We start from the raw sequence: 27,871 nt of genomic DNA, 5'->3' as shown, positions 1-27,871 counted from the left end.
TTACTGTAGTCGGGGTTGGAGTGAAGAGGACAGAAGGCTGAGACTGCAGAAGTGTGAACTGCTATAGAGCCAGTGGGTCATCTCTGCTAACTGGAAGAATCCCAGAGTGTCACACCTGAGGCCACCGAGCTGTGACACTGACCATTGTCAGGGGCTGAGGAATCCCCAGTTCCTCAGAGGCTGCAGTGCCAGCTGCCTCTTCACTGTCCTCAGACACACCAGAAGAGGGCATCGGATCCTATTACACATGGTTGTGAGCCACCGTGTGGTTGCTGGGAATTGAACTCAGGACCTCTGGAAGAGCAGCCAGTGCTCTTAACCGCTGAGCCATCTCTCCAGCCCCCATCAAGTCTAGCTTCTAGTTGTAGTAGCTCACACTAATCTCAGAACTCAGGATGCTGAGACAGGAGGATTGCTGCAACTTCAGCAGCAGCCTGGTCTGCACAGTAAGCATTGGACTGGATGACTGGATGAGACAATGTGATATACCATGCCCCTGTCTGGAAAACAGTAAAACAAAAACAATAAAATAACCATGCTGATTTCGTTGATGTGTTCAGCCGCTAGCCCTTAGTTTTCTTGTGTTTGTGGTTTCTGTTTTTCTTGTTTCTTTCTTCAGGTGTCCCCCCTCCCCCACATTCTTCAGATGTCAAGCTGTTTTGCAGCCTTTTCCAGTTTGGCCCCTCTTTTTTTTTTTTTTTTTTTTTTTTTTGGAGCTGGGGACCGAACCCAGGGCCTTGCGCTTCCTAGGTAAGCGCTCTATCACTGAGCTAAATCCCCAGCCCCCAGTTTGGCCCCTCTTGACCCTCAGTATGCTCTATGAATCTTGGTGTGTTTCGGTTTTCCATTGTCTCAAGGTCATGTCCGATTTCTCCTGTGATTCCTCCATCAGCATACTGATTCTTTGTTTGTTTTGCTTAATTTCTAAATGTCATGAATTTGCTGTCCCTGCTGCTGTCTGTCCGTAGTTTCTCTGCAGGGTGACTGATACCAAATCAGTGGAGTCATCCAGGGTCTTAGCCCAATAATGTCCCAGGTAGATTTTTCTTTAGTACAGAATCCTTGTGATGGTTTGTATATGCTTGGCCCAGGGAATGGCACTGTTAGGTGGTATGGCCTTGTTGGAGGAGGTGTGGCCTTGTTGGAGGAGGTGTGGCCTTGTTGGAGGAGGTGTGGCCTTGTTGGAGGAAGTGTGTCATTGTGGGTGTGGGCTTTAATACCCTAGCCCTCTCTGCCTAGAAGCCAGCAGCCTTCAGACAAAGATGTAGAACTCTCAGCTCTGCCTGTACCATGCCTGCCTAGATGCTGCCATGCACCTGCCTTGGTGATACTGGACTGAACCTCAACCTGTAAGGCAGCCCCAATTAAATGTTGTCCTTACAAGAGTTGCCTTGGTCATGGTGTCTGTTCACAGCAGTAAAAACCCATTCTGGGTGTCACATCTCTCTGATCTCCTTTGACCTGAAGGTTTCTTGGTTATGATATTGATCATTATTATTCCTTTTTCTTATGTGCTGGGGATTGAACCCAGGGCTGTACACACACTAAGCCGAGACAATGCCTTCTGAGCTACGGCCCAGGTCCTTATTCCTGGCATTTTTCAGGTTCTAAGATAAGTTACTTTGTTCTCCAGTGTGGATTTACCCAACATGTCCTGAGGATTAGACTTGCGCTCGGGAGCCCTGGTCTATGGCATTTGTGGTGATGGGTCCTCCATTGAGACACTAAACTCAGTGCCCTGTGCCGCCTTCTTCTTTTTTACTTTTTAATCTTTTTTTGGGGGGGGGTGTATTTTTTTATTTACATTTCAAATGTTATTCCCTTTCCCAGTTTCCTGTCCATAAGCCCCCTAGCCCATCCCCCACCCCATCCCTTCTTCTATGAGGGTGTTCCCCCTCCCCACCCACCCACCCCTTCCCACCCTGACATTCCCCTACACTTGGGGAGGGGGTGGGTCCAGCCTTGGCAAGACCAAGGGCTTCTCCTCTCATTGGTGCCTAACAGGGCCATCCTCTGCTACATATGCAGCTGGAGCCACGGGTCTGTCCATGTGTACTCTCTGGGTAGAGGTTTAGTCCCTGGGAGCTCTGGTTGGTTTCTTTAGGAATTTGTCTCCCCACGTTCCACAGCGAAGGGTCATCTGCCCACTGGGATGCTGGTTTGGTAACCGAGGTTTGTCTGGCGCTCCCTGGTCATCTCTGTCACTTGTTTACACCCTTTGGAGAGACCCTTCCTGACTGTTCAAATCTCCTCTGCAGGAGACGCATTTTCCTTGATGCGGCTCCCATCCATGTTTCTTATATAAACCTTTTCACCCTCTGATGGCTGCCTATGCAGTAGCTGTTGAAAGAGCCTGGGTTCTTTCTACCCCACTTCTGCTTGCACTGGGCATGGTGGTGCTTGTCTGCAATCCCAGCAGTAGGAAGGACCTCAGTGTTGGGCCAGAAAGGCAAGTGGCTCAGTGGGTAAAACAATTGCCTTGCAAGCCTGAGTTTGATCTTTAGAACCCCTGTGAAAGGAGAGAACTGATTCCACAGACCTCCTCGCACAAGTGTCATGGTACATATGTGCCAGGTCCTTTTATCTCACACGATAATAAATAGTAACCCCCACTTCCTTCCCCAGCCTCTGGAAATCACTAGTTGTTTTTTTTTTTTAAGATTTATTTATGTACATGAGCACACTGTAGCTGTCTTCAGGCACACACCAGAAGAGGCACCAGATCTCATTACAGATGGTTGGGAGCCACCATGTGGTTGCTGGGAATTGAACTCAGGACCTCTGGAAGACAGTGAGTGCTCTAACCACTGAGCCATCTCTCCAGCCCACCACTCCTCTTTTCATTGCCAGCATGTTTTTAACTATAATTGTTTTACGTGTATGGGTATTGTGCCTATATATAAGTGTCTGCACCATCTGTGTGCCTGGTACCCAGGGAGGCCAGAAGACTGTCAGATCTGGGCACTGGAGTTACAGATGGTTATGAGTGCTGTGTGGGTGTTGGGAATGGAACCCAAATCCTGTGTAAGAGCAGCCAGTACTTGTGACCACTGAGCCATCTCTTCCCCCTGCATGAATGCTTTGTCATTTCTGGAATATAATGTAGTTGGGATCCCCTCATTACTGGCTGTGGGGAGTCTCTTCAGACTGGCTTCCTTCCTTAACTTACTCTTACACATTCAAGGTCCTTACTTTCGTGGCATGGTAGTTTGTGTCTTAGTAGCAAATGCTATTTTATTATCTTTATCTTTCAGGGATTATTTTTTTTTCCTTACCTGCTGAAGAACATCTTGGTTCCTTTCAAATGTCAGCATTACTGCTAAAAACGTCTGGGTCTTGTACAGATTGTGGATGGATGTGCCGTCTATCAGAGTGTGAATTTTAGCCTGGAAGGAAGATCCTGTTGATCAAGTATTCCTAGGTGGGAATTATTCTAGATACTGTGGTGGTATCAAACTTCAGAATAATTTTCCCTGATGGATATTATTTCTGACCAGAGCCTGTGATCTAACAGTCTTCCCCACAGGCTGACATAGCTGCCAAGCCTCTGTCTTGATTGCCCCGTATTGTAGGATGGCTTCAGAGTTAGTCTTGGTTTGGTGCCTAGGGACCAGCTCATTGTGGTCTTTGAAGCACTTGGTCTTCCTGGGCCAGACTTGCACTGTTTGCTTTGCCCTCTCCCAGCTGGTTCTGTTCAGTTTATTCAGTTGTTTAGCTGGAGTGCAAAGCTACAGGACTAGAAGTGTGTTCCAGGTGTTGGGACCCCTGGTTGTCTCAGCTTGCGTTTTCTCTTTCCACTTCTCTCTGTGCTTTAAGATCTAGCAATGCCTTTAACCAGACTGCAAAACATCACTGAAGCTCTGCTATTGTTTGTCATATCCGGAGGCAAATTCTCATCCACTTATCACCCCACATTCTTGGAAATATCCACGTAGCTCCTTAGTACCTCCTCCCTTCAGCTCTTTTTCCCTTCTAGAGCAGCGCGCTGCCCTGCTTCCTGATGGGTGCCAGGCTTATGCGCTGTCTCAGAGACACGCCTTCCCCACTACCACATACTGCCACTTTTGTAACCCGTGTAGCTTGAAATGCTTACTTCAGAACACTAGAATATAGCTACCATGGCAGGGGTGGGAGGCAGGGCTTTGAGGGTCTTCAGCGAATGTGTGTCCTGAGTCCAAGCATGTGCTTGACAGCTCTGGTGTTCATTATGAATGGCTGATGAGGAGTCAACACTAGTGAAGTAAAACTAAGATACAGATCCGAAATGTATTGTTAAGATTGACAGGGATTAGGGGTTGGGGATTTAGCTCAGTGGTAGAGCGCTTGCCTAGGAAGTGCAAGGCCCTGGGTTCAGTCCCCAGCTCCGGAAAAAAAGAACCAAAAAAAAAAAAAAGGGAAGGAGGAGTTTGTTTTCTAAGGGGTGTGGTTTGGGTGGTTCTTTATTTTATGTGTGTGTATAGTTTGCCTGCATGTATGTCTGTGTGCAGCATGCATGCAGTACTCAGTGTGGCCAGAAGAGGGCATCAGCTACCCTAAAACTGCTCCTAGCCACCTCGCCATCTCCTGGTTTTCTGTTTTCATTAACAGATGAAGTTCTTTCTCCTGGGCATATACCTTCTGATAGTGCATTTGATTTTAACCATGTGGCTGACCAATTATACAGAGGCATAAGATGGTAAATGGGAGATTCTCCCTCCAAGTTTGCTATGCAAACCAACGGCCTTATCACGAATGTATCCACAGTTCTCACCCCCAGTTTCTCTCTCTTTCCTTTTCTTTCTTTAGACAGGTTTTCTCTGTTTAGCCCTGGCTGTCCTGGAACTCACTCTGTAGACCAGGCTGGCCTTGAACTCAGAGATCTGCCTGCCTCAGCCTCCCAGGTGCCGGGATTAAAGGTGTGTGTCAACATCATCACTAGGGTTAGTTCTTTTCTTTTAAAAATTATCAATAATATTCTATGAACACTTACAAATTAGTGTGTATATAGTGGGAAAGACGTTACCAGTATGATTCAAAACAAGGACACAACATAGAAGACACACAGACAAACAGACACTCATACACTCACACACTTTGTAACATTCATATTTTTCTGTTGTCTCCCAGACCCTGGGTAAATTCATCTTCCAGCAAGAGCCTTAGAGCTGTTGATGAATTTAAATGAGGAACATCTTTATAAACAAGAACAGGAGAGAGCACTCATGATCTTTACACGGTAACTAGTAATTGCAGCTCTAAGCGAAAGGCTGTATCTGTTGGTGTCTCTTCACTGTCCCTTGGGCATACTATAAGAAGCAATGTTTACTTTAAAGGGTCACCCTCAGATATCTGTATTACTAAGATCACGGGTGCATGACAGTTGGCCTCGAGATCAAGCAGGATCAAGCTGGCAACGGCACCTGTTCTTACTAACTAGTGTGTGGGCATCCCTGGACAGACTGGGGATGATCAACTGCTCTAAGGCCTATACCAAGTGGGCAGTGGTGGTGTAGGACTCAGGAGGCAGAAGCAGGCAGATCTCTTGTGAGTTTAAAGCCAGCCTGGTCTACAGAGGGAGTTTCAGGTCAGATAGGACTAAACAGAGAAACCCTGTCTCCATAAACAAACAAACAAATAAACAAAACTAATCAGTAATCAATTTATATGTGCATGCAGATAGGTGAAAACATTCAACCTGAAAATTCAAGTGGTCTCCTTTTAAATATTTATTTTGGTCTTTATTGTATTTTATTTTATGTTATTTTGAGACAGGGTCTCACTATGTAGCCTAGCCCCGGGTTTCCTGGAACTCACTATGCAGACCAGACTGGCCTTGAACTCACAGAGATTCCCTTTGTCTCTGGCTCAAGTGCTGGGCTAAAAGGCAGCACCATGCCCAGCTTGGACTTTTTAAATGTATCAGTACCTGTAACCTAGAGAACATTAAACTGAAAACAACATCAAAACCCAAAAAACAGACATTTAAAGTGTTAGCTTTAGGCTATTTTTCTTAGTTTGTCTTTGTCAGTGGAGAGGACTAACTCCTGAAAATTGTATGTGCACGCCCGCGCGCGCGCGCACACACACACACACATACACACACACACACACACACCATATACACACACATACACACACACACTCACACACCACATACACACACATACCACACACTCACACACACCACATACACACACATACCACACACTCACACACACCACATACACACACATACCACACTCATACACACACTCACACACACCACACACACACTCACACACCACACACACTCTCACACACCACACACTCAAACTCACACACACTCACACACACACACCACATACACACACCATACTCACACTCACATGCACACTACACATCACACACACACACACACACACACACACACACACACACACACACACACCATCCATTAAAAACACAAACAGAATAACGCAAACTGATGATTTGAATAGGAGATTCACTGCAGGATTGCCTAGTTGGTAAGACACTAGAAATTTGAGTGGTCACTTAAATTATGCCAAACTGTGGCAATTAGTTCTGGAAAATCTACAGTATTAATCTATTCTTTTTAAGATATCATATGTTTTGTTTTCAAAATAAGACAAATTTGGTTGGAAATAATATGCACAGGACACTGTTCCAAAGAATTGTGTCAGAAGTGTTTGTTCAAGGAAATAGGAGAAAATACGTTTGCACGTATTGAATGTCTCAGGCGAGACAGATGAGAGCCTGAGGTGGCTGCTTCTCAGGATGGAGTCTGGAGATTTGGAAATCAGAGATAGAGATTTACTTTCCATTGCCCTCCTTCTGCATGAATGTTTTATACAAAGTAGAAGCTGCACATTAAAGTCCAGTATGGTGGTGCACACCTGTAAACCTAGCAGTTATAAGGCAGAGGCAGTGTTGGCCTCATGACCAGTCAGAATCTCAGTCGCTCCATCAGTTGTCTGTCTGTCTGTCTCTCTGTCTCTTTGTCTCTTTCTCTCCCCCTGCCCTTCCTTTCCCTGCTGCCCTCTCAGAAATACCAGAACACTGGCTAACGGGTTTTCCCAAAAACAGCCTCACTTAAGGTAGTTCACTGTGTCCCGTCTTTGTGCCTCACTTTCTTCATGGAAGTGTGAGGTTGCAGGAGGTTTTAAAAGTTTTAATGGTAGAACCTTGGGAAGAGCTACAAAACAAGCACACAGTACACAAACTGTGTGTCAGGGCTACTGTGACCCTAGGTTTGCCACACTAGGCAAACCTAGTTAATATAACGAGACCCTAGGTTAATGTAATGAGACTGAAGCAGACAGCAGTGTTCTTCTGAGAAGTGTGTGTGTCTCAGTCGGTATTCTGTTGCTGTGAAGAGACACTGTGACCACGGCAACTCTTATGAAGGAAAGCATTTAATTAGGGCTGGCTCACAGTTTCAGAGACTTAGTCAATGTGACAGGGAGCATGGCAGCATCCAGACACTCCTGGAGAAGGAGCCACATCGTGATCCACAGGAGTAGCAAGAGAGAGACTCTGGGCTTGGCATGGGCGTCTGACTCCTCAAAGCCCACTCCAGTGACACATTTTCTCCAGCAAAGCAACCACTCCTAATCCTTCCAAACTGCGCTACTTCCTGGTGACCACGTCTTCAAATCTATGAGCCTCTGGGGGCCATTCTCAGTTAATCCACCACAGTGTGGCTCAAGAAGTCTTAAGGTCCAGCCTCTTCCTGCCACTCTTCTCTGTCACCTCCCCTGCATTTGTGGTCTTGGTTAAGTGAGCTCTGAGTCGCTATGGTGACTTGATTTTGACACTGTGGACATCTGGTTTCAGGACACGTCCTACCTGTTTATCACTGGCCCTGAAGTTGTGAAGTCTGTTACCAATGAAGACGTGACTCAGGAGCAGCTGGGTGGTGCCAAGACCCACACCACTGTGTCAGGTGAGAGGCATGAACATGGCCTTCCTTCTCTTTGGAGGTGAGAAGAAGGCATTGCAGTGCAGAGAGGTGAAAGTTATTTTTAAACTACCACATCGCCAGCAGCACTTACCTAGGAAGACTGTGATTTACACCCACAGAAGTGTTAGCAGATCATAGCCTCAGATTTAAGTGGTAGGCTCTTACTAATGTCCCACACCCACAGCCCTGGGCCACACACATGCTAGGCTAGCGATTCTCCAAGGTCCCTCATCTGTAAAATGATCTTAGAACTGTCTGGGTGGTCATAAGTAAGTGTGACTTATCTACGTTCAGCTGAACTTGCAAACGAATGCTCTGCAATGCTATCTTGGGACTTTTACATTTGGCTTTGAGGAAAACGTTATTTTAGTCATACCCTCCTGGATTCTAGCTGCTGGAAGTATACACAGTCACGAGCCAACTTTATTTCTGGGTGTCTTAGGCTTTTATTGCTGCGAACAGACGCCATGACCAAAGCAACTCTTAGAACAATATTTAATCAGAGCTGGCCTACAGGTTCAGAGGTTCAGTCCATTATCATCAAGGCAGAAGCAAGGCAGCATCCAGGCAGGCATGGTGCAGGAGGAGCTGAGAGTTCTACATCTTCATCGGAAGGCTGCTAGGAGGAGACTGGCTTCCAGGCAGCTAGGACAAGGGTCTTAAAGCCCACGCCCACAGTGACACACTTCTTCCAAGGCCACACCTCCTCCAAGGCCACAACTCCTCCAACAAGGCCAGACCTAGGCCAAACATATTCAAATCACCACACTGGGTATTTGCTAATTTTGGACAGTTCATGTAAGTGGGGTCATACAACGATGCTGTCCTTTAAATTTTTTCATAGTGTATATTATACAATGTTTTTGTGTCTACATTCTTGTATATGTCTGTCAGGGATTTGTTCATATCTACCCCATTTCCCTCTCTTGTCTCTCTTTATTGATTTCTTTGCTGTGTGTGTGTGTGTGTGTGTGTGTGTGTGTGTGTGTGTGTGTGTGTGTGTGCGTGTGCGTACACTACATTTTGTGTGAATTTGGCAAGGGGCACACCACAATACCCATGTGGAGGTTGTAGGACAACTGGTGGGAATTGGTTCTCTCCTCTTACATGCGGTTCCCAGGGATCAAACTCAGGTTGTCTGGCTCGCTCACAGGTGCCTTTTCCTGTTGATCCATCTGAGTGGCGCATGCGTATGTCTTTTGAAAGTCTAGATGCCACAGAAAACATTTTTTGAAGTGGGGGATGGGCACCGGAGAGAAGATCTGAGGAAATGATAAAATTGTATTTTCAAATCTAAAAACAGTCTTTTGTGACTGGTTTCTTTTACTGATAAACTTTTTATGTTTTTTTTGTTGTTGTTGTTTGTTTGTTTTGTTTTGTTTTGAGACAGTGTCTCACTGGGTCTCCTGATTGACATGGAACTCACAAGGAGGTCAGACTGGCCTCACACTTGGAGTGACTGTCTTTCCTTTGCTGGGATTATAGTCTTGTGCCACTGTTACCTAGTTTACCATGTATTTTTCAAGCTTGTCATTCATTTCAATGGAGTAATTTTCTAATGTATAAATGTATAACTATTGTTTAAATTTCTTATTTTAGAGATGGGATCGCACTAAGTTGCCCTGGCTATCATTGAATTCTTAATCCTCCTGCCTCAGCTTCTTGAGTGCTGGGATTCCAGGTGTAGGCTACCATTCACTTTTTTCATTCCTTTTCCCCAGTACTGGAGACTGCACCCAGGGCATCCAGCATGTTAGACAACTGGTCTACCACTGACCTGGAGGCCCAGCCCTAATATGTCTTGTTAATCTATGGATAGACATTTGAATATATATATCTACACACACACACACACACACACATACACACACACACATATATATATATATGTATATACATATACACACACACATATATATATAAATAAATGTTTGTGTTTATGACATAATATCCTGTTATAAACATTTGTGTGGGGGCTTTTGTATGACATTTTATTTCTTGCTGGCACAGGCTTGGGTACGAGTGGAAGAGCTGTTGATCCTCTTGAAGATCTGCCAGATTGCCTTCCAGAATGTTGTGCCAGTTTATAAATATGTTTTGAATAGTAGGAGTCAGCCTTGTTCAGAATACTCCTTTCCATTTATCAGATAGTCAGCCAGTGCCTGTGTATGAAGCACTGTGGTGGGAGCTAGGGATGTCTGTGGAGACAACATAACCCTGTCTGAAGGGCAGTTACCGTCTAGTGACAGAGGCTGGCAATACAACATATGAGAATCTCAAGTAGTGTATTTGAAGTGAAATGGTCTGTGAGAAAGCACAGGCCACCAGACATTGGGTTGTTGAGGTTTTAACCATGGGCAAGGTTAGGGCTCACCATGATGATGTTAGATGAATGGACTTCAAGGGCTTCCCTGTGGCTGTCAAGGGAGATGCACCCAGACGTGGGCAATTGCTTTCACAAAGCTGTGGGGTTGAAGAGTGATTGGCTGCATTTGTTTCACATACAAATCTCCCTCTGGCATCTTTGAAGATGGAGATGCTATGGGGCACTGTTGGAAACAGATGGTCCGGAAGAGTTCTGCCTAGACCCTTGCTTGGCCAGTTTCTATTTCCAAACACTTCCCTAGGCTTGACCCCTCACCAGGGCCAAGGGTGTATTCCTTTCCCTCCATGAGTAAGCCCCACTGTGTACCAAGCACCCTTCTCAGTAAGGCAGTGAGTGGCTGTGGGGGAGCTGGCATAGTGTAGTGTCCCACTGCTTACAGAGCAGCGAAGTGTGGAGGATCTTCCCCTACAGTGCAGAGAACGTGAGGGTATGGGCTGACAAAGGAATACCACAAGGCCATGGGTGTCTATCCTGAACAGGACCGAGGACAGAGCTGCCATCTTGGTTGGTGGCAGCCAAGCTGGAGAAGCCCACAAGCATCTTCATACATAGGTGACCACCAGTCCTTGGACCTCCTTCCTCTCTGTTTCTCAGGTGTGGCCCACAGAGCTTTCGACAATGACGTCGATGCTCTGTGTAACCTGCGTGAATTCTTCAACTTTCTGCCCCTCAGCAACCAGGACCCGGCTCCCATCCGAGAGTGCCATGACCCCAGGTGGGTGGCCGTGGGCTTGCCGTTTGCTGGCTTTCTGGGCCTCTCTGTCCTGACAGGACCTTTGGTGCAGGCTGTGGAGTTTGTCACCCAGCTATGGTGGAGATGGAGGCGTCTGGTGACAGGAGCAGTTGTTGGTGATTTCCGTACTTCTCTAGTTTCTGATGGGTAGCTTTGGGAGAGGCAGAAGAACCACAAATTTTTGCTAAGACTTTTGAGTTGTCTAAACACGGAGATGGAAAAAAAATTTTTTGTCCTTATAAGGGACAACCTAAGTGATGTAAAAATCATGTCCCTGAGGGAATGTGTTTGTGTGCACTGTCTGGCTGAGGGCAGTGTTTTGCAGACCACCTTGTAAGCTGCTGGGTTCTCCAGGGAAATGGGCACAAGATCTGTCTTGGTGTCCCTGCTGTGCCACAGGGCAGGGTGTGACGGGTCTGTAGTGATTGTGTCCAATGGGCCTACAACTTTGCTGCCTAATGGGGCTGTGGCTGGTGAACCTTCTGGGGGGCTAGCCCCACCTGTTCCTCTGCTCTTCTGTCTTAGATGCTGCAGGAAGTTAGAGTAGAGTCCCTAGGCTTTGTCCTGTTCTCTACAGTGTCCTCTAGAGACCAGACTGTCTCCTGCACAAGAAGCATTCAGGAAGGGTGAAGGCAAAAGAATTATGGTCAGGAGTAATCTTATGTTTTCCTTTTTTTTATAAAAAAACCCCACATGTGTTAGAATTGCACTCAGGTCTGCTGAGTGACGTAGTGACGGGGGCAGTGAGGACTCATGACACAGTCAGCGTGCTGCTTCTGTCCTCTCCTTCTCAGCTCCCACAGGAAGACAATGGTTTCTACACTCACTCCATCTGTTTCTTTTCTAGTGACCGTCTGGTTCCTGAGCTGGATACAGTTGTCCCTTTGGAGTCAAGCAAAGCCTATAACATGCTGGACATCATACATGCAGTGAGTGTCCTGCCCTGTCCTGTCTGGTCTGCCCTAGCTCAGCCTCGGCCACCATCATTGTGCGTGTGCTTAGTGGGTTGTAGCGTGCTTGGTCTCGATGTTTGCACAGGTCAAGTGCAGTGGCCAAGGACCACGAGACAAACGTTCTGGCAGGGGCTAGTGATGTCTTAAGATTGACTTGAGGGTTGGGCCCGCAGAGCTCAGGGTGTTTAGAAGGCATCAAGGTGCACAGAATTGATGCCACATCCTGGTCCGGAGTGAGGCAGGGTTGATGCTGTTGGGTGATGCTGTTGGGTGATGCTGTTGGGTGATGCTGTTGGGTGCTTCTGGTCAGGATGCAATGTCTCCCTAGAGAAAGGGGAATGTGTGTGAGGCTCAGGGTGTGTGGGGTGCCTCTTCATGCTGCAGCTGTGCCCTGGTTTGATCAGTGAAGGCAGCTGTTGGGCTCTGGGTGCATCTGCGGGTGGCAGTCCTTCTGCACATCCCTGTGCTTGCTTCAGTGGTTCTGTGGGCTCACCCTGGCCTGAAGCTGTGACCTACTTCTAGTCCCTTGGAGCGTGCAGGAATCAGCAGGCATGGTCAGGCTGCCCCATCTCATGGCTTGTTTTATATCTTTGGGTAATAAATCTTACTATCAACTCCTGGGGGAACATTCATAAAAAATTTTGAATGAAGACAGAAGGAAAACATTAATTTTGACAAAACAAAAACATTACAAATAATTGGCTGGTATGGTGGCTCTGCAGGGATAAAGGTCTCTACCACCAAACCTAATGACCTGAGTGAGCCCCAGGACCTCACGGTAAAGAGAACTGAATTCCACAGGTGTTTTCTGACCTCCGTATACAAGCTGTGGCACACACACACACACACACACACAAACACACACACACAAACAAACATACACAAACACACACATACCACACACACAAACACATACACACAAACACACACACAAACACATACATACATATACATACACATAAACACAAACACACACATACACACAAACACACACAAACACATACATACACACACACAAACACACATACCACACACAAACACATACACACATACGCACAAACACACACACACAAACACATACATACATATACATACACACACAAACACATACACACATACACACACAAACACATACATACATATACAAACACACAAACACACACATACACACAAACACATACACACACAAAACCACATACATACACACACACATAAGCACAAACACAAACACACACAAACAACACACACACAAACACACACTACACACACACCACACACACCACACACAAACACACATACACCACACACACAAACACAACACATGCACAGACACACAAGCACACATGCACACACACACAAACACATGCACACACACAAGCACACACACATGCACACACAAACACACATACACCACACACACACCACACACACACAAACACATGCACACACAAACACACATACACCACACACACAAACACACAAACACATGCACACACACACAAGCACACACGAGATGTTATAAAACTTTCTGGAGAGGTGCTGTGAAGGCTTCTCTTAGTTGACAACTTGCCTACATCTGGAATCAACCAACTCCAAGCTGCTTGGCACACATGTGAGAGATTTTCTTAATGAGTTTATTAAAGCAGGAAGACTCAACCTAAGCCTTGTCCACACCTTCTGGTGGCAGCCCAGATGAAGGACGTGGAAGAAGGAAGCTTCGCCTTTGTCTGCTGCCCTCACTCTCACTGGCAAGACCTGCTTCTGTGACCATCACTAATGCAGCTTGTCCAGGAGCTCACTATAGACCTAAGCCCCACAGCTCTTCAGGAACCAGATTGGCACAGAGGAGACACCCAGACTTGAGAACTGAAGAGCTACCACATCCTTAGCCTTTCTGTCATCAGACAGAGGTTGTTGGAATACCCAGATCATGTCCTGTGAGCCAGACTAATAATGTCCCTTTTAGTCTATATCTGTCTATATCAGTTCTCATCCTTTATAGAACCTTGATTAATACAGATATTTCAGAGGCTGCGATACGTGCTCCTCTTACAGAAGACCCATGTTTGGATCACAGCATCTACATGACAGCTCACAGCCATCTGTAACTCTGGCTCCAAGGATCTGATGATCTTCTAGTTCCACAGGCACTGCCTGTATGGGATACACATACATGCATGTGGTATACATGCATACATGTGGTACAATACATATATGTACACACACATACATGCATACATACATGCATGTGGTACACATACATGCATTTGATACACATACATTCATTTAGTACACATACATGAATTTGGTACACATACATACATGTACATATGCTTACATGTGGTACACATACATGCATGTACACACATACATGTACACACATACATGAACACATATGTTTGGTACACATGCATGCATTTGATACACATACATGCATGTACGCATACATGCATGTAGTGCACATACATACATGTGGTACACATACATACGTGTATACCAAACAGTTATAAAAACAAATCTAGGATATCTTGAACTTATAAAGAATACTGTTCTACCTGGAAAAAACTATGTTAGACGGTTGCTAGAGGAAGAAGGGGAATAGAAACCAAAAGCAGAATTCTAACACTGAAGGAAAACACTGTGTAGCAATAACATTGAATTAAAACACTGTGTATCAAAACTTCCCAACCGTGCTTCAGATAGTGACAGAGGAATCTACGTCTTAAAACAGTAAAAATGGCAGGAATGACTAGGGAAACTTGGTTTTCATTTTAAAAATGTAGGGGCCCCTCCCTGGAAAACATTCTAAATATGTCACAGCTACAGAGAAATAAAGAAAAGGGTGATGTAGGAGTTGAGCCAGGGGCACACTTAGGCAAAGGAGACATGTTCTTGTTCCTTAACATGGGTTAGCATAAAATGCCAGTCCTTCCTAAGTTCATAATTTGAAGGCAGTCTGAAAAAAACACCTTTCTAGAACCAGGCACGTTTATACATAAGCACGTGAATCGCTGGGAAAGTGGGAAGAGTCGTGTCTTGTGGTAATGCTTTACAGCTAGCCCAGCGGCGTGGAACTCAAGAGCTAGAAAGAGGCCCAGGAGGGTTTCACTGGATGATAAAAATAGATTCATGCCCAGGAGCAAGGTTGCTTTTCTTAATAATAAAAGAGGCTGTGACAACTGGAAGGCCACTTGGGAGGAAACAGATTGAACATCATATGACAGAGGGGGACAGCTGAGCATGGTCCTGCAGGCCGAGGTCCCAGCATTGTGAGGATGAGGCAGAAGATAAGTTGTAGGCTAGCCTGGACGACATAGTGAGAGCTTGTCTATAAGAAAACAACAACGTAAAAACAAGAGAGTCAGAATTCCATATGAACAGCTAAAACAAACAAACAAAAACACCTAATTCTGTTCTTCATAGAAGAAAGTATAAGAGCCAATGGACAACAGTAAAGTAATAGAAAACATTTTCCATATCTGAAAATATTGATATCTGAAACAAATTTTTACAAATAAAAAGAAGGAAGACCAATATTGATAGAAAAGTCATGTAAAAACAAACCATTGAAAAGACAAAAACGGCCCTAAAAGCATTTGAGAGAATATTCAAGTTCACTCATCCTGGTGCAACTGTGGGTAGATGGCACTCTTGCCCTTCCAGTGTGAGACCCAAGCTCAAAGCCCCAGAACCTGAGTAAGACTGGACACAGTAGCAGGTGTCTGAAATTCCCTCGACAGCTCCAGCCTGGAGCTGGGTACTGGAGAATCCCTGCAAGCTCATGGACTGGCTACCTGGTATCCATGAGGGCCAACAGCAAGAGACCCTGCAGAAACAAGCGATTCCCTGAGTTTGAGGGCAGCCATGGCTTGAAAAAACTGAATTGCATCGAGCTATTTCTCGCATATTAAATTGACTAGAGGTCAAGCTCGAATGCTCTCCTTGGCAAGCCTGTGGGAAGCCGTCCCTCTCACTCTCTGCTGGGGGGAAGCTGGCACTGTCTTGGAATGTGTTCATCACGTGTAGTCCCCAGAGTATGAAAGCATAGAGATATTACACCACAGTTTGTAAGCACAAGAGGGTGAGAAGATGTCTATGACCTGAGTGAAGAGATGTGGTCCCCAACGATGCAGAAACTATTAGTACTGTGTCACTGTCTGTGTACAACATAGGAGATTGTCACAAATGTAAACACAGACCAGAAACCCACTTAGAGGACTGGGCAGGTGAGTCAGTTACTTTGTGTAGCAGAGTTAATTAGAAGCAAGGAATTCTGTCTCACGGTTTCATGCTCTTCATACAGACGATGTGCTGAGTCAGCTCATCGGACAGGAAGAGGTGGTGGGCACGTAGGTGGGTTCCACACAAGTCATGTCTCCAGTGAGCCATTTTCTTCAACTAGGCCCCACCTTCCGCCTGTCCCTGTCACTAATGCTTATCATACTAGGAAGGGATAAATCTACTGTTTGGGTCAAAGTACTTATGGTCTATAGCTCTATAAACACCTTCACAGATACCTGTAGAGTGAGGTTTGCTAATCTCATACATGTTTATTAGTTCAATCAGTTTAAGATTAATCATCACAGTGTGAGTCTAGTCAAAGGTATGAGAAAGAGATATTAAACTATAAGAATTTTTGATATAGTAAAACATAAAATGACTAGAGGGTTATATATGTATGTATATATGTACATATGTATGTATGTGTGTATGTATGCATGCATGTATGTATGTGTGTTTGTATGTATAGATGTATGTATGTATGTTTGTATGTATGCATGTATGTATGTATGTATGTATGTATATATGTATGTATGTATTGGTTCTGGAAATTAAACTAAGAGTCCCATGCATGGAGGACAAGTGCTTTCCCACTGAGGAATGGTCCTGGCACAGATGAGTAAATTTTGATTGTGCCCTTTGCCTATTTTACTATTTGACAATTTAAGGACGGAACTAGCTGTGTTTAATTTGTGCTGAAGGGCTTGTGTTTCACTAGTCATGTGGGTCTTCTAACCCTTTTCGCTGTGTTTGAAAATTAAATAAGTGTGTTTTGAGGAACATAGGAGTCAGAGTTGTGGTGTTGGATAGGGTATGGGGGAAGGAAGGATGAGGGTTATGGGTAGGAAAGGGTAAACTAGGAAGCTAGAATGAACTCAGTGCTTTAGACTGGCTTTATATTTGTGTCAAGTCATAGTTTCCTTGTAGACATATGTTGAATGTGTGTTTGCTGTCTAGTTTGGTTCTCTATAACAGATTAGTGACACACACTGGTTTTTTTTGTTTTGTTTTTAAAAATGGTTTCTCTGTGTAGCCCTGGCTGTCCTGGAACTCACTTTATAGATTAAACTGACCTCACACTCAGTGATCCACTTGCCTCTGCCTCTCAAGTGATGGGATTAAAGGTGTGAGCCATGACCTCCCAGTGGCACACTCTCTCAAATGTGAACTCCAGCCTTTGCATAGAAGCCTGGTTACAGAACTGGGCAGGAAAGAGACAGAATTGAATCTGACATTCCAGAACTAAAGTAAGGTTCGCTTTAGGGCATATTAAAAAACAACAGGCCAACATGGACAACTCAGACATAAAATAATGGCGGGAAATGTACATAATCCATAGCACAAAGCTACCCATAAACCATAGTAATAGAAATTAAGAGGCAATGTTATTCCATATATGAGAGTGTTGGCTTATTAACATTGAAGAGAAATGGGAATTGAGGAGTTGACAGACATTTGACAACTGTCATAGCTGCAAGGGAGTCGGGCAAGAACCAGTAATCTTGTGAAACTGATTGAGTGGAACACTTTTTTGTTTGTTTGTTTGTTTTGTTTTGTTTTGTTTTGTTTTGTTTTGTTTGAGATAGGTCTCTATAGCCCTGGATGTCCAGGAACTCACCATGTCAACCAGGATGGCCTTGAACTCACATTGATCTACCTACCTCTGCCTTCTCTGTTCTGGTATTAAAGGCATGCACCACCACACCTGGCAGTAGGCATCAATTTTTTGATGCAGTTTTGATAAAGAGCAGGAGAAATGTTCATCATAATTTGATTGGAAAAACAATTGATTTGATTGAGGAGAACCCAAACAGGTCCCACGATTACAGGACAGATTGACATCATTTAATGTGAGCCACTTAGAAGTTACGATGGTGGGATTGGGGATTTAGCTCAGTGGTAGAGTGCTTGCCTAGCAAGCGCAAGGCCCTGGGTTCGGTCCTCAGCTCCGGGGGAAAAAAAAAGAAGTTACGATGGTATTCCAAGCATGAGGAAATCACAAACAAACCTGAACAAGAAGTCGCTCTCCACCTGGAGACTCATTTAGATATCATGATGGATGATGAATACTGATGGGTGAAGAAGTTAAAGGGACCTGAGACTGGATCCCTGGAACTGCAACTACTCACATTTGTGTGAGATGGTATAGTGAAAAAGTGTCTGCTTTATAAGTCACTGCCATTACAGCAGGGTGTGTCCCTGTCCTTAGACAATAAGAGACTCAGATAAAAAGCATATCAGTAACTTAGTCTTAAGTGACATTATCTGTACATAGAGAAAAGGGACCGTTGTGGGAAGAACTAATAATAAAATATTAGCGAGGAATCTAAGTTAAGATCCATGGTGTGTGTGTGTGTGTGTGTGTGTGTGTGTGTGTGTGTGTGTGTGTGTAAAACATGAGTGCAGTACCTACAGAAGCCAGAAGAGGGTGTTGGAGGTCACCTGAAGCTGGACTTACAAGTAATTGCGAGCTTCCCAACATGGGTGCTAGGAGAGAAACTCAGGTTTTCTGTAAGAGCAATAAGAGATCTCAACCTCAGAACCCTTTTGTACTATTCATGATGATTTTTTTATGTAAGCTTGAAATAGTTTCATACCAACCACCATAATTAATGCCAGATTCACAGATTCACGTTGTAGGTTTTTGTTTGTTTTGTTTTGTTTTGTTTTTACATGCTTTGCTGTGTGAGAGGGTCCTGCCCAATCCTCTGTAGCAAGGGATGGCTGGCTGGCTGGGCTAGGCTGGGCAGGCTGGGCTGGGCTGGGCTGGGCAGGGCTATCTGTTGTCATCTTAAGGCTGTCTGTGGTAAAGTATCGTAGCATTTTTGTCTCAATCATGTTGAGCTCAAGAAGAAATTTATTCCTACAGGTGATTGACGAGAGAGAGTTTTTTGAGATAATGCCCAATTATGCAAAAAACATTGTCATTGGCTTTGCAAGAATGAATGGGAGGACCGTTGGAATTGTTGGCAACCAGCCCAACGTGGCTTCAGGTAGGTCGAGGCCCCTGAAAACTCTGGTTGGTTTTGGGGACCAGGGCTTCCTGCACAGTTGGCATCCTGTTTGCCTTCTGTCCTTCCATGACCAGGGGAGAAACTCAAAGGCATGTCTCAAAGGTGTCTTTCTCTCCTAATATTTAATGTTTCAAAAGCTCCTTTCAGCTGGACTCTCAGGGGGGTAAAGGTAATATCCCTTCTTAGCTTAGAAGTTCTCTGTTTTTAAGGGATGCCTTTCCGTTGCTCTGGTGTCTTCATTTGTGTCCCAAGTGTCCTTAGCAGTTACTATAGACATAGTAGTCAGCACCTGAGACACAAACAGCATCTCTCACATTGGGTGATGTAGCCAGATCTGAGTCACAGTTGGCTGAGGGGAAACTTTCCTCCTTTCATAGTGGTGCCATGTGGGTGGGGACTGTGCACACTGCCTCCATCCACTGTGGTTCCTTATCTTTAGAAAACAAGACTCAGGCTGGTGTGGTGGCTCATGCCTTTAATCCCAGCACTTGGGAGGTAGGGGCAGGCACATCTCTGTGAGTTTGAGGCTGGCCTGGTCTACAAATCAAGTCCTGGACAGCCAGAGCTATTACCCAGAAACACACACACATACACACACACACACACACGCACACACACACACACGCACGCACACATGCACACACGTCAGCGTTGCTGTCAGTGGGTGTGGTAGCACATGCTTGTAGTCATGGCACAGGTAGAGTGAAGCAGGAAAATCCCGAGTTCAAGGTCGGCCTGGGTTGCATCAGCAAGACCTGCTTTAATAGAAACAGTAGCAGTGACAGAAATCACACCACACGGCCAGTTTTCTCATAGCGTTTATTACATCCCCTGTGGGCAGCATAATGGACGTTGTTTTGTTTGTTTATCTCTTTATAGTTAGCCCTGGCTTGCCCTCAAACTGTATAAACCAGACTGGCCTTGAACTCACAAATAAGCGCTTACCTTTGCCTCCCAAGTGCTGGGATTACAGGCCTGCACCACCAAACCTGCCATTCTCTGGTTTCCTGTTGACTTAGCTAGTGGAATGTCAAAAAGCAGTGAGTGGGTCTCCATGAGCAACCTGGAACTTATGTAGACCAGGCTGGCTTCCAGCCTGCTGTATCTGCCTGCATGCCCGTCTTAGCTCTGGGCCTCATTCCTGCTTGTCCTGGTAGAGCTTCTCTCTCACCATCAGATATCACAATATAATTTCCTTGGCTGGCCACCAAGGGTTCCCCGTGTACCCCGGATATGATCCTTTGTAGAACTGTGAACTTTTTTCTTGACTTGTGACTATTCAATTTCTCCCCTCCCCCAACACCTCCCAGTATGGAAGTGACAGGTCTCGCTATGTGGCTCTAGCTGGCTAAGAACCTGCCAGTTATACCAGATGGGGCTGAAACTTGTGGTGACCCTTCTGCCTCAGCCTTCCAATTGCTCAGATTAAAGTGTGCATGGCTGTACCTGGCCCTTACTCATATTAAAAAATATTTCATGAGTATGGGTGTTTGGTCCGCATATATGTCTATTTATCACACACGTGCCTGGTGCTGGCAGAGGCCAGAAGATGGCCTCAGATCCCCTGGATGTTGGTTGTGAGTTGCCATGTAGATGCTAGGAAGCAAACCTGCGTCCTCTGGAAGAGTAGCCGGTGCTCTTAACTGTTGAGCCATCTCTCCAGCCCCACTGCTAGTTTTTAAACCTGAATGGAAATGGATTTGTATTTTCTGTGTATTTCAGTTATTTCTGTATTCATGGTTGTCATCACAGAAAAGCTTTTCTCTTACAGTAATTTTCTGTTTTCATGCATGTGTGTGTTCATGTGTGGGTGCATGTGCACATATGTACATGTGTGCATATGTGTGAAGACGAGAGGTTCATGCAGGAAGTTTCTCCATGGCTCACCTCTATATTTGTAGGACAGGGCCTGTGTCTCTCTCTGAATCTGGAGCACACTGATTACTGAGGCTGGCCTTGAGGGATCTTTCTGTCTCTGCACTCGCACCACAGCACTGGCATTCTGTGACAAAGTCTCCATGGTGCCCGACTTTCATGTGTGTGCCGGGGATCTGAATTCAGATCTCACACTGGTCACTCGTGTGACAAGCTCTTATCACCTGATCCAGTCTCCTTCCCTGGCTTCTTTTTGTTGAGTTCGGCTGTGGGTTATTACTGGTTTATTTGCTACGGTCGCTGTGTTTATGCGTTGGTGGACTTGATAATCTACTTAAAAATCTGCGAAGGTTTTGGATCTCTGATTATCATGTCCTTGCGTGATGGAGCCGAGGTTGTCGAGGAGCCTACCATGGACAACATTTCCCCCTGTAGGGTGCCTGGACATTAATTCATCTGTGAAGGGGGCTCGCTTTGTCAGATTCTGTGATGCTTTCAGCATTCCTCTCATCACTTTCGTTGACGTCCCTGGCTTCCTGCCTGGTGAGTCTCTGACACGGGTCGGGAGGGAGAGGTGGTCGTCTTCAGTGTGTGTGGAACTCTCTCAGGGCCCAGAGCCCCGCGAGGGTGTCTCAGCTCTGAGACCTCGTGAGGGCTTTTACGGTAGCTGCTAACTCTTCCTCATGACCCAGGCACAGCGCAGGAATATGGAGGCATCATCCGGCATGGTGCCAAGCTGCTCTACGCCTTTGCCGAGGCCACCGTGCCCAAAATCACGGTCATCACCAGGAAGGTGAGGACCTCCCCTCAGAGCTGATCGCTCCCAGCAGCATGGCTGAGGTGGTCTGCCCAAGTGTGACCTGGGCTGGAAGGAGACTAGGCCAGGCCTGGAGTGAATCTCTTCTAGTCAGTGCCTCCCGCTTACTCCTGTGAGATGTCTCCAGGGCTCTCCAGTCCTGCACTTGGGTTGCAGAGGCGTCCATGGCATGTACTGTAAAGGGTCACCCGAACCTTAGCCTTGCAGGGTCAGTAGGACATGCCCTGCTTCCCTTGGCTTCCTGCAGTGTTTGGGGACATGATGTGCTTGTCCCTGGCACTGACGCTCAGCGTTTGGGTTTGTTCTAGGCCTATGGAGGTGCCTATGATGTCATGAGCTCCAAACACCTTCTTGGTGATACCAACTATGCCTGGCCCACAGCTGAGATTGCAGTCATGGGTGCAAAGGTAAGGACACTGAGCCTCACGTTCCTGGGCCTGGCACCTCTCCTGATAACTGTGGAAAGAGACTAGGCCAGGCCTGGAGTGAAGTCTCTTCTAGTCAGTCCTCCCCTCGTCCTCCCCTTGTCCTCCCCCTGTCCTCCCACAGCAGGCACATTGGTGTCTTCAGGGCAGAGGAAAGGATCCCTTGGCGTGCCCAAAGCCACCCTTTTCTGCCCAGTAGAAGCTAAACTGTGGTTCTGTCTTGGGTGACGCTTCCTGGCGTTGAAAGAGCTGTCAGGGTTGCGCTGGGTAACTCCCAGCCCTCCAGAGATGACTGACAAGTGCTCCCACTTAGGGCCAAGCCTCCCACGCATGCTTTCCGAGGAGGGTGTTGTGTGCCCAGGGCTAGTGAAGGAGAAGAAACAGCACTTAGCGGGGAACAGGTGAAGCCTCCTGGCTTCACTGACCGACGAGGAACACAGGGAGAGGGATGGGGCTGGAGCCACAGCCCAACATCCTGCCCGTGCATGGCCTGTCTCTCTGCTCCGATTCGCTGGGAAGTTCGCAATCACACAGAGTGACAGGGAGTTGCTGGCTCTGCCTGGGTTGGGATCCCACTCTGGGGAAACCTTAACTTCTCTCTGACAGGGTGCCGTGGAGATCATCTTCAAAGGACACCAAGACGTGGAAGCCGCCCAGGCAGAGTACGTGGAGAAGTTTGCCAATCCTTTCCCTGCAGCCGTGAGAGGTGGGTCTGGTGGGGACCAGGTGTTGTCCATCTGCCCAGTCATTTGCTTGTTCTTTCTAGAAAGTCTCACACAGTTGCCTTTTGTCTTTGTAGTTGTATCTGTTCCTTGGGGAGTGATGGGGCTATCCCTGGGCAGGAGGAGTTGGGTCTGCACAGTAGGCCTATGCAGGCTGCTGGTAGTGTGCTGTTTTTAGGTATTGGTTCAGTCATCCAGCCCACCCCAGACCACCTCTCTTCCTCTCACTGTGTTCTGGGCTTAGCTAGCTGGTTCTTTGGGTTTTGCTGGGGTTCTCATGGTTGCAGTCAGCTGCTGGATTGACAGTCCAAGATAGCCTCCCTACCCTTTCAAGGTAATGTTGGCCGCTGGCTGGTCCTTCCTCACTTCTCTAGACTAGTCCAGGCTTGTGCCAGTTCTTGGTGTCCAAGAATAGCTAAAAAGGAAGGGAGCTTATGCCCAGACGCCTGGACTTGGGAATTCCTGGTGTTAAGTTTTGTCACATTGTATTGGTAAATGCTAGTCACCAGGGCAGGAAGACCCCATGGAGGAAGCAAGATTGACTGTACAAGGACCCATGGGCAGGGATGGAGAAGTTGTGAGTGGTTTTCTTGGTTTTTTAAAAACTTTTTGTTTTATCATGTATTTGTCTGTGTATGTATGATGTGTGTGTGTGCCTGCGCAGGCCAGAAGAGGGCATCGGCTCCCTTTGAGCTGGGGGTAGAGACAGTTCTGAACTGCCTGGTGCAGCTTTAGTGATCCCAATTCAGGCCCTCTAGAAGAGCAGTGGTGCTCATAACTGCTGAGCCATCTCTCCACCCCTGTGTATGTTTTCTTAATTTTATTTCCTATCGTGTCTCTCCTGGCAGGGTGGAGGCCCTGGATTGATGCAGGAGAGGCCACATTACATTTTCCTTGCATTGCCTAATGCTTTATGCCAGAGGTTGGGAGCCTGGAAGAGCAGGGAGGCCTCAGGGGTCCTAAGAGTTTTAAGAGCCTGGTGTTTCTGCCCAGTCAAGCGCTGCCCGCACCGTTGGCCCATGGGGCTGCGCTGTGGCTGGGATGGTTGACTTCAGTCACACACAGTGATGGCCTTGTCTTGGACTCACCAGGGTTCGTGGATGACATCATCCAGCCGTCCTCTACTCGTGCTCGGATATGCTGTGACCTGGAAGTCCTGGCCAGCAAGAAGGTCCATCGTCCTTGGAGGAAGCATGCCAATGTCCCACTGTGAAGAGATCAAAAGAAGAGAGCAACAGTGGAGAAGCTGGCCTTTTGCAGCCTACCCCTGCCTTCTACAATCATGAAAGAACGGATCTACATACCTTGGACACTGATTGAATTGCATAAAGAGTTCTTGTGCCTGGAGAAAAATTATGTGCTCTATTAAAATCTTCACTGGTGCTTTCTGAATAACTATTTCATTTTTATAGTAAAAATCTCAATCTACACAAGAAAACCAAAAAAACGGGGAGGAGGGAACCAGAATTGTAGTTGCCTGGATCTGGTTCTGGCTGACAGTAATGTGGTTAGGATTCATGTGGCCCTCAGAGGTCCACGTGTGGGAACTTGGATTCCGTGTGGAGTGGTGAGAGGGGAGATATAGTGGGAGGTGCTGAGGTCAGCTGGGCTGGGATCTGTGCTACCCAAGAGGCTGAGGTCTTTCCTCAGCTGCTTGTTGGCTGTGTGATGTCTCGATATCCCCTCACCCCCATGCATGCTCTATGGTGTGATACACCAGGAGGGTTGTCACCAGAACGTCCCCAATGGTAGTGCCTTGCCATCACACCTCAGAACTATGAACTAACCAAACCCTAAACTTCTTCATAAAGTTGATTTGCTTTTAGGATTTCACTAATAAAATCACTAGTAATAAAAACAGATTAATGCAACATACCTGTGTATTGTCCTCCCCGCCAAGGAATTAATTCAATGCTTGCATAAGATAATACGGCTTTGAAGCAGCTGCTTTCACAGGCCTCGGTTTCTTTACTGTTCATGGTAGAGTAGGCCCTGATTCCCTAGGACTTGTTGATGACTGAAGGAGGTGTCTGTGATCTCAGTTTGTCTAGAAGAATAGATCCTCAGTAAGATGCAATATCCAACATTGACGTGTGTGATTTCTAGATCCGGAAGGTGTTCCTACATTTCAAAACACCTTCGTGGGGTTGGGGATTTAGCTCAGCGGTAGAGCGCTTGCCTAGCGAGCACAAGGCCCTGGGTTCGGTCCCCAGCTCCGAAAAAAAAAAAAAAAAAAAAAAAAAACACCTTCGTTATGGAAATGGTTGTAACTTGTTACTAGGATTATATCATGTGCCTTGTACGAGTCTCCAGTTGTTGATGCTGTACATTTATTTTGCGTGCATGCGTGCGTGTGTGCGCGCGCGCGCGCGCGCGTGTGTGTGTGTGTGTGTGTGTGTGTGTGTGTGCGCGTGCGTGCGTGCGCATGTGTGTGTGAAGCAACTGTCATGGTTCTTGTATATGGTTAGAGGACAACTTGCAATAATTGGTTCTCTCCTTCCACTATGTGGATCTGGGAATCAAACTCAGGCTTAGTGGCAGGTGACTTTACCCTCCAAAGTCCCTCAATTTGGATTTGTCTGGCTGTTTCCTGAGGTTTAGTTTGAGGTAATAACTGCCCCTTTAGAGTTAAATCGAGAGTACATGATGTAGGTTTCCCTGTTCTTGGTGATCAGTCATGTGGCCTCAAAGGTGACTCTTTTCCCTTTGTGGTTAATCATTGGTGCTTGGGGCACTCAGCCCTGTCCACCAGGAAGCGCTTCCCCTGGTGCTTTGGGTTCATTGCTGGAGCTTTCCCAGTCGCTGAGCTGCTTGGAGATTTCTAGCACCGCATCAGTCTGTGACTGTTAGGGGAGGTAGCACTGTCTCCTTGTCTGTCTGCCCTTTCTGGTGTCAGCTTAGACCTGTCCCCTTTGTTAAGTCATTGTCATTCATTTTGATGCTCACCAGGGAAGCTCCTTCAAGCTAGTTCCTCAGGCCTTCGACATCTTTTAATAATTTTCGGAGTTCTTCCTTATTTTCTGGCACCAGGGGTTTCTGCATCTCCCTGTCCAGCTCCAGACCCCTTGTTCTCTCTAAGGAGCTAAAGAGGGATGTCATTAAGAAGTGAAAAATGAAGCTGGATTTCTCATTGTTACTAGGATGTCATAGCCAGTGCCAGAAATTAGTCACGCAAATAAACGTGTGTCTGAGACCTCCTCATTATTCGTGATGAGAATACCTAAGCAAGACAACTAAAGAAGAAGTATTTTGGCTCCTGGTTTTGGAGGTGTCAGTTGCTTGTTCCCACGGTGAAGTAGAACTTCATGGTGACAGGATCACATTGTAGCGTTTGTGGCCGAAGGAAGGGCCACACATACATCTCTCATACACACCTCCAAGCGATCTGCTGCCATGATGGCAAGGCACTACCATTGAGGACATACACACCTACCTTCTATTTCTACCCCTTCTTCATGATACCATACCTTCACGAATCCATGAAGGGATTAGCTCGTTGATGAGGACAGAATCCACGAGATTACTCTCCAACAGCCTATCAACTGGTAGCTAAGTACACGTGTGAGTAGGTGCATGTATTCAAACCATTGCAGTGTTTATATGTAGGGGTGGAGTGCATGTAAAAATATATGTTCTAACATGATCAATTGTAGTACTTCTGATTCCTAGACCTATCTATGAGTCATTTCTTGTCATTTCATTCTTGTGTCTTGGCACAGTGATAATAACCCAGGCTATGATCTCAAGCCCAGGCCCCTCAGTTGCTCAGGGCTAAAGCAGATCCTGTAACTGCTCAGTGATGAGTATGAGCAAAGCTTCAAGCCTCACTCTTGTTCTTCATCTCTCACTGAAGGTGTGGTCAAGCCACCCAGTCTATAGCCAAAGGGCACGCTTCTCAAGAGTTCAGATACCTTTGTTTGCACGTTCTTCAAAGTTTTCTCCCCTTCCTGGATGACTCTAATTTCCTGGTTTTGCAGTGCCTTTGCAGCTATCCCTGAACTGGAGTCTTTATAGTTATGGGCTGCCACTCGGAGCTGAGCCAGGATCCACCGTTTGTCAGAGCAGAGGATGTGTGTGGATTCCAGCCCAAGGCTCCTCAGGTGTGTATCTTTTGGCTAATGCCTCATTAGTTCAAGGTTAGCTAAACATGATTGATTGTGTGTCCCCTCTTCGTACCTGACAGTGTCATCTGGATGACTGTTCCCCAAGGGCCCACGTGTTAGAGACTTGGTACTTTGGAAGTAACAGAGCCTTTAAGACATGAAGCCTTGTAGAAGTGAGGCCATGAGGTGGCTGGGTGCCTGTCACTGCCACCCTCCTTGTGCACATTTTCACTTCTGCCGTGCTGTACTGTGCTACATGGCCAGGGGCTGAACCCAGTAGCTGAGATCCTTTTAGAAAATCATTTTATCCTGTCATATGTGTCTAGGACACGTGGAGCATGTGTGGAGGTCAAAGGACAACTGGTGGAGTCCTGGGAATGGAATTTTGCCTCATCCGGCACAGAAGCAAGCTCCTTTACCTGCAGACACATCACCAGCCCCAAGATAAACTTTTAAAATGTTGATCATTGGGAGGCTGGAGAAGTGGGTCAGTGGTTAAGAGCTGGAACTGCTCTTACACAGGACCGGTGTCTGCAGCTCCCCCGTGACTATTTTGTGTATGGTAAGGTTGAAGTCCTGTAAGAAATTCCTAAGACTGAGGTGGGAGGCCAGAGCAGTCCTGG

General features: G+C 46.3%; 1 protein-coding gene across 1 annotated transcript in view; it reads left to right on the top strand.

The window, feature by feature from the left end:
• Pccb (propionyl-CoA carboxylase subunit beta) overlaps positions 1-24,537 on the top strand; it is a 50,075-nt gene extending 25,538 nt beyond the window's left edge. The window contains 9 exon segments of the mRNA NM_017030.2: positions 7,813-7,921; positions 10,920-11,040; positions 11,906-11,987; positions 19,162-19,285; positions 21,617-21,724; positions 21,874-21,974; positions 22,307-22,405; positions 23,030-23,129; positions 24,237-24,537. Of these exon segments, the coding sequence (NP_058726.2) occupies positions 7,813-7,921; positions 10,920-11,040; positions 11,906-11,987; positions 19,162-19,285; positions 21,617-21,724; positions 21,874-21,974; positions 22,307-22,405; positions 23,030-23,129; positions 24,237-24,358 (966 nt within the window). The 3' untranslated portion in view covers positions 24,359-24,537.
• Positions 24,538-27,871: the final 3,334 nt, after the last annotated feature.

This window comes from Rattus norvegicus, chromosome 8, assembly GCF_021556685.1.
Source record: "Rattus norvegicus strain SHRSP/BbbUtx chromosome 8, alternate assembly SHRSP_T2T, whole genome shotgun sequence".
Classification (NCBI taxonomy): domain Eukaryota; kingdom Metazoa; phylum Chordata; class Mammalia; order Rodentia; family Muridae; genus Rattus; species Rattus norvegicus.
The sequence above is the reverse complement of the archived record's forward strand: the minus strand, read 5'-3'. Positions and strand labels throughout refer to the sequence as shown.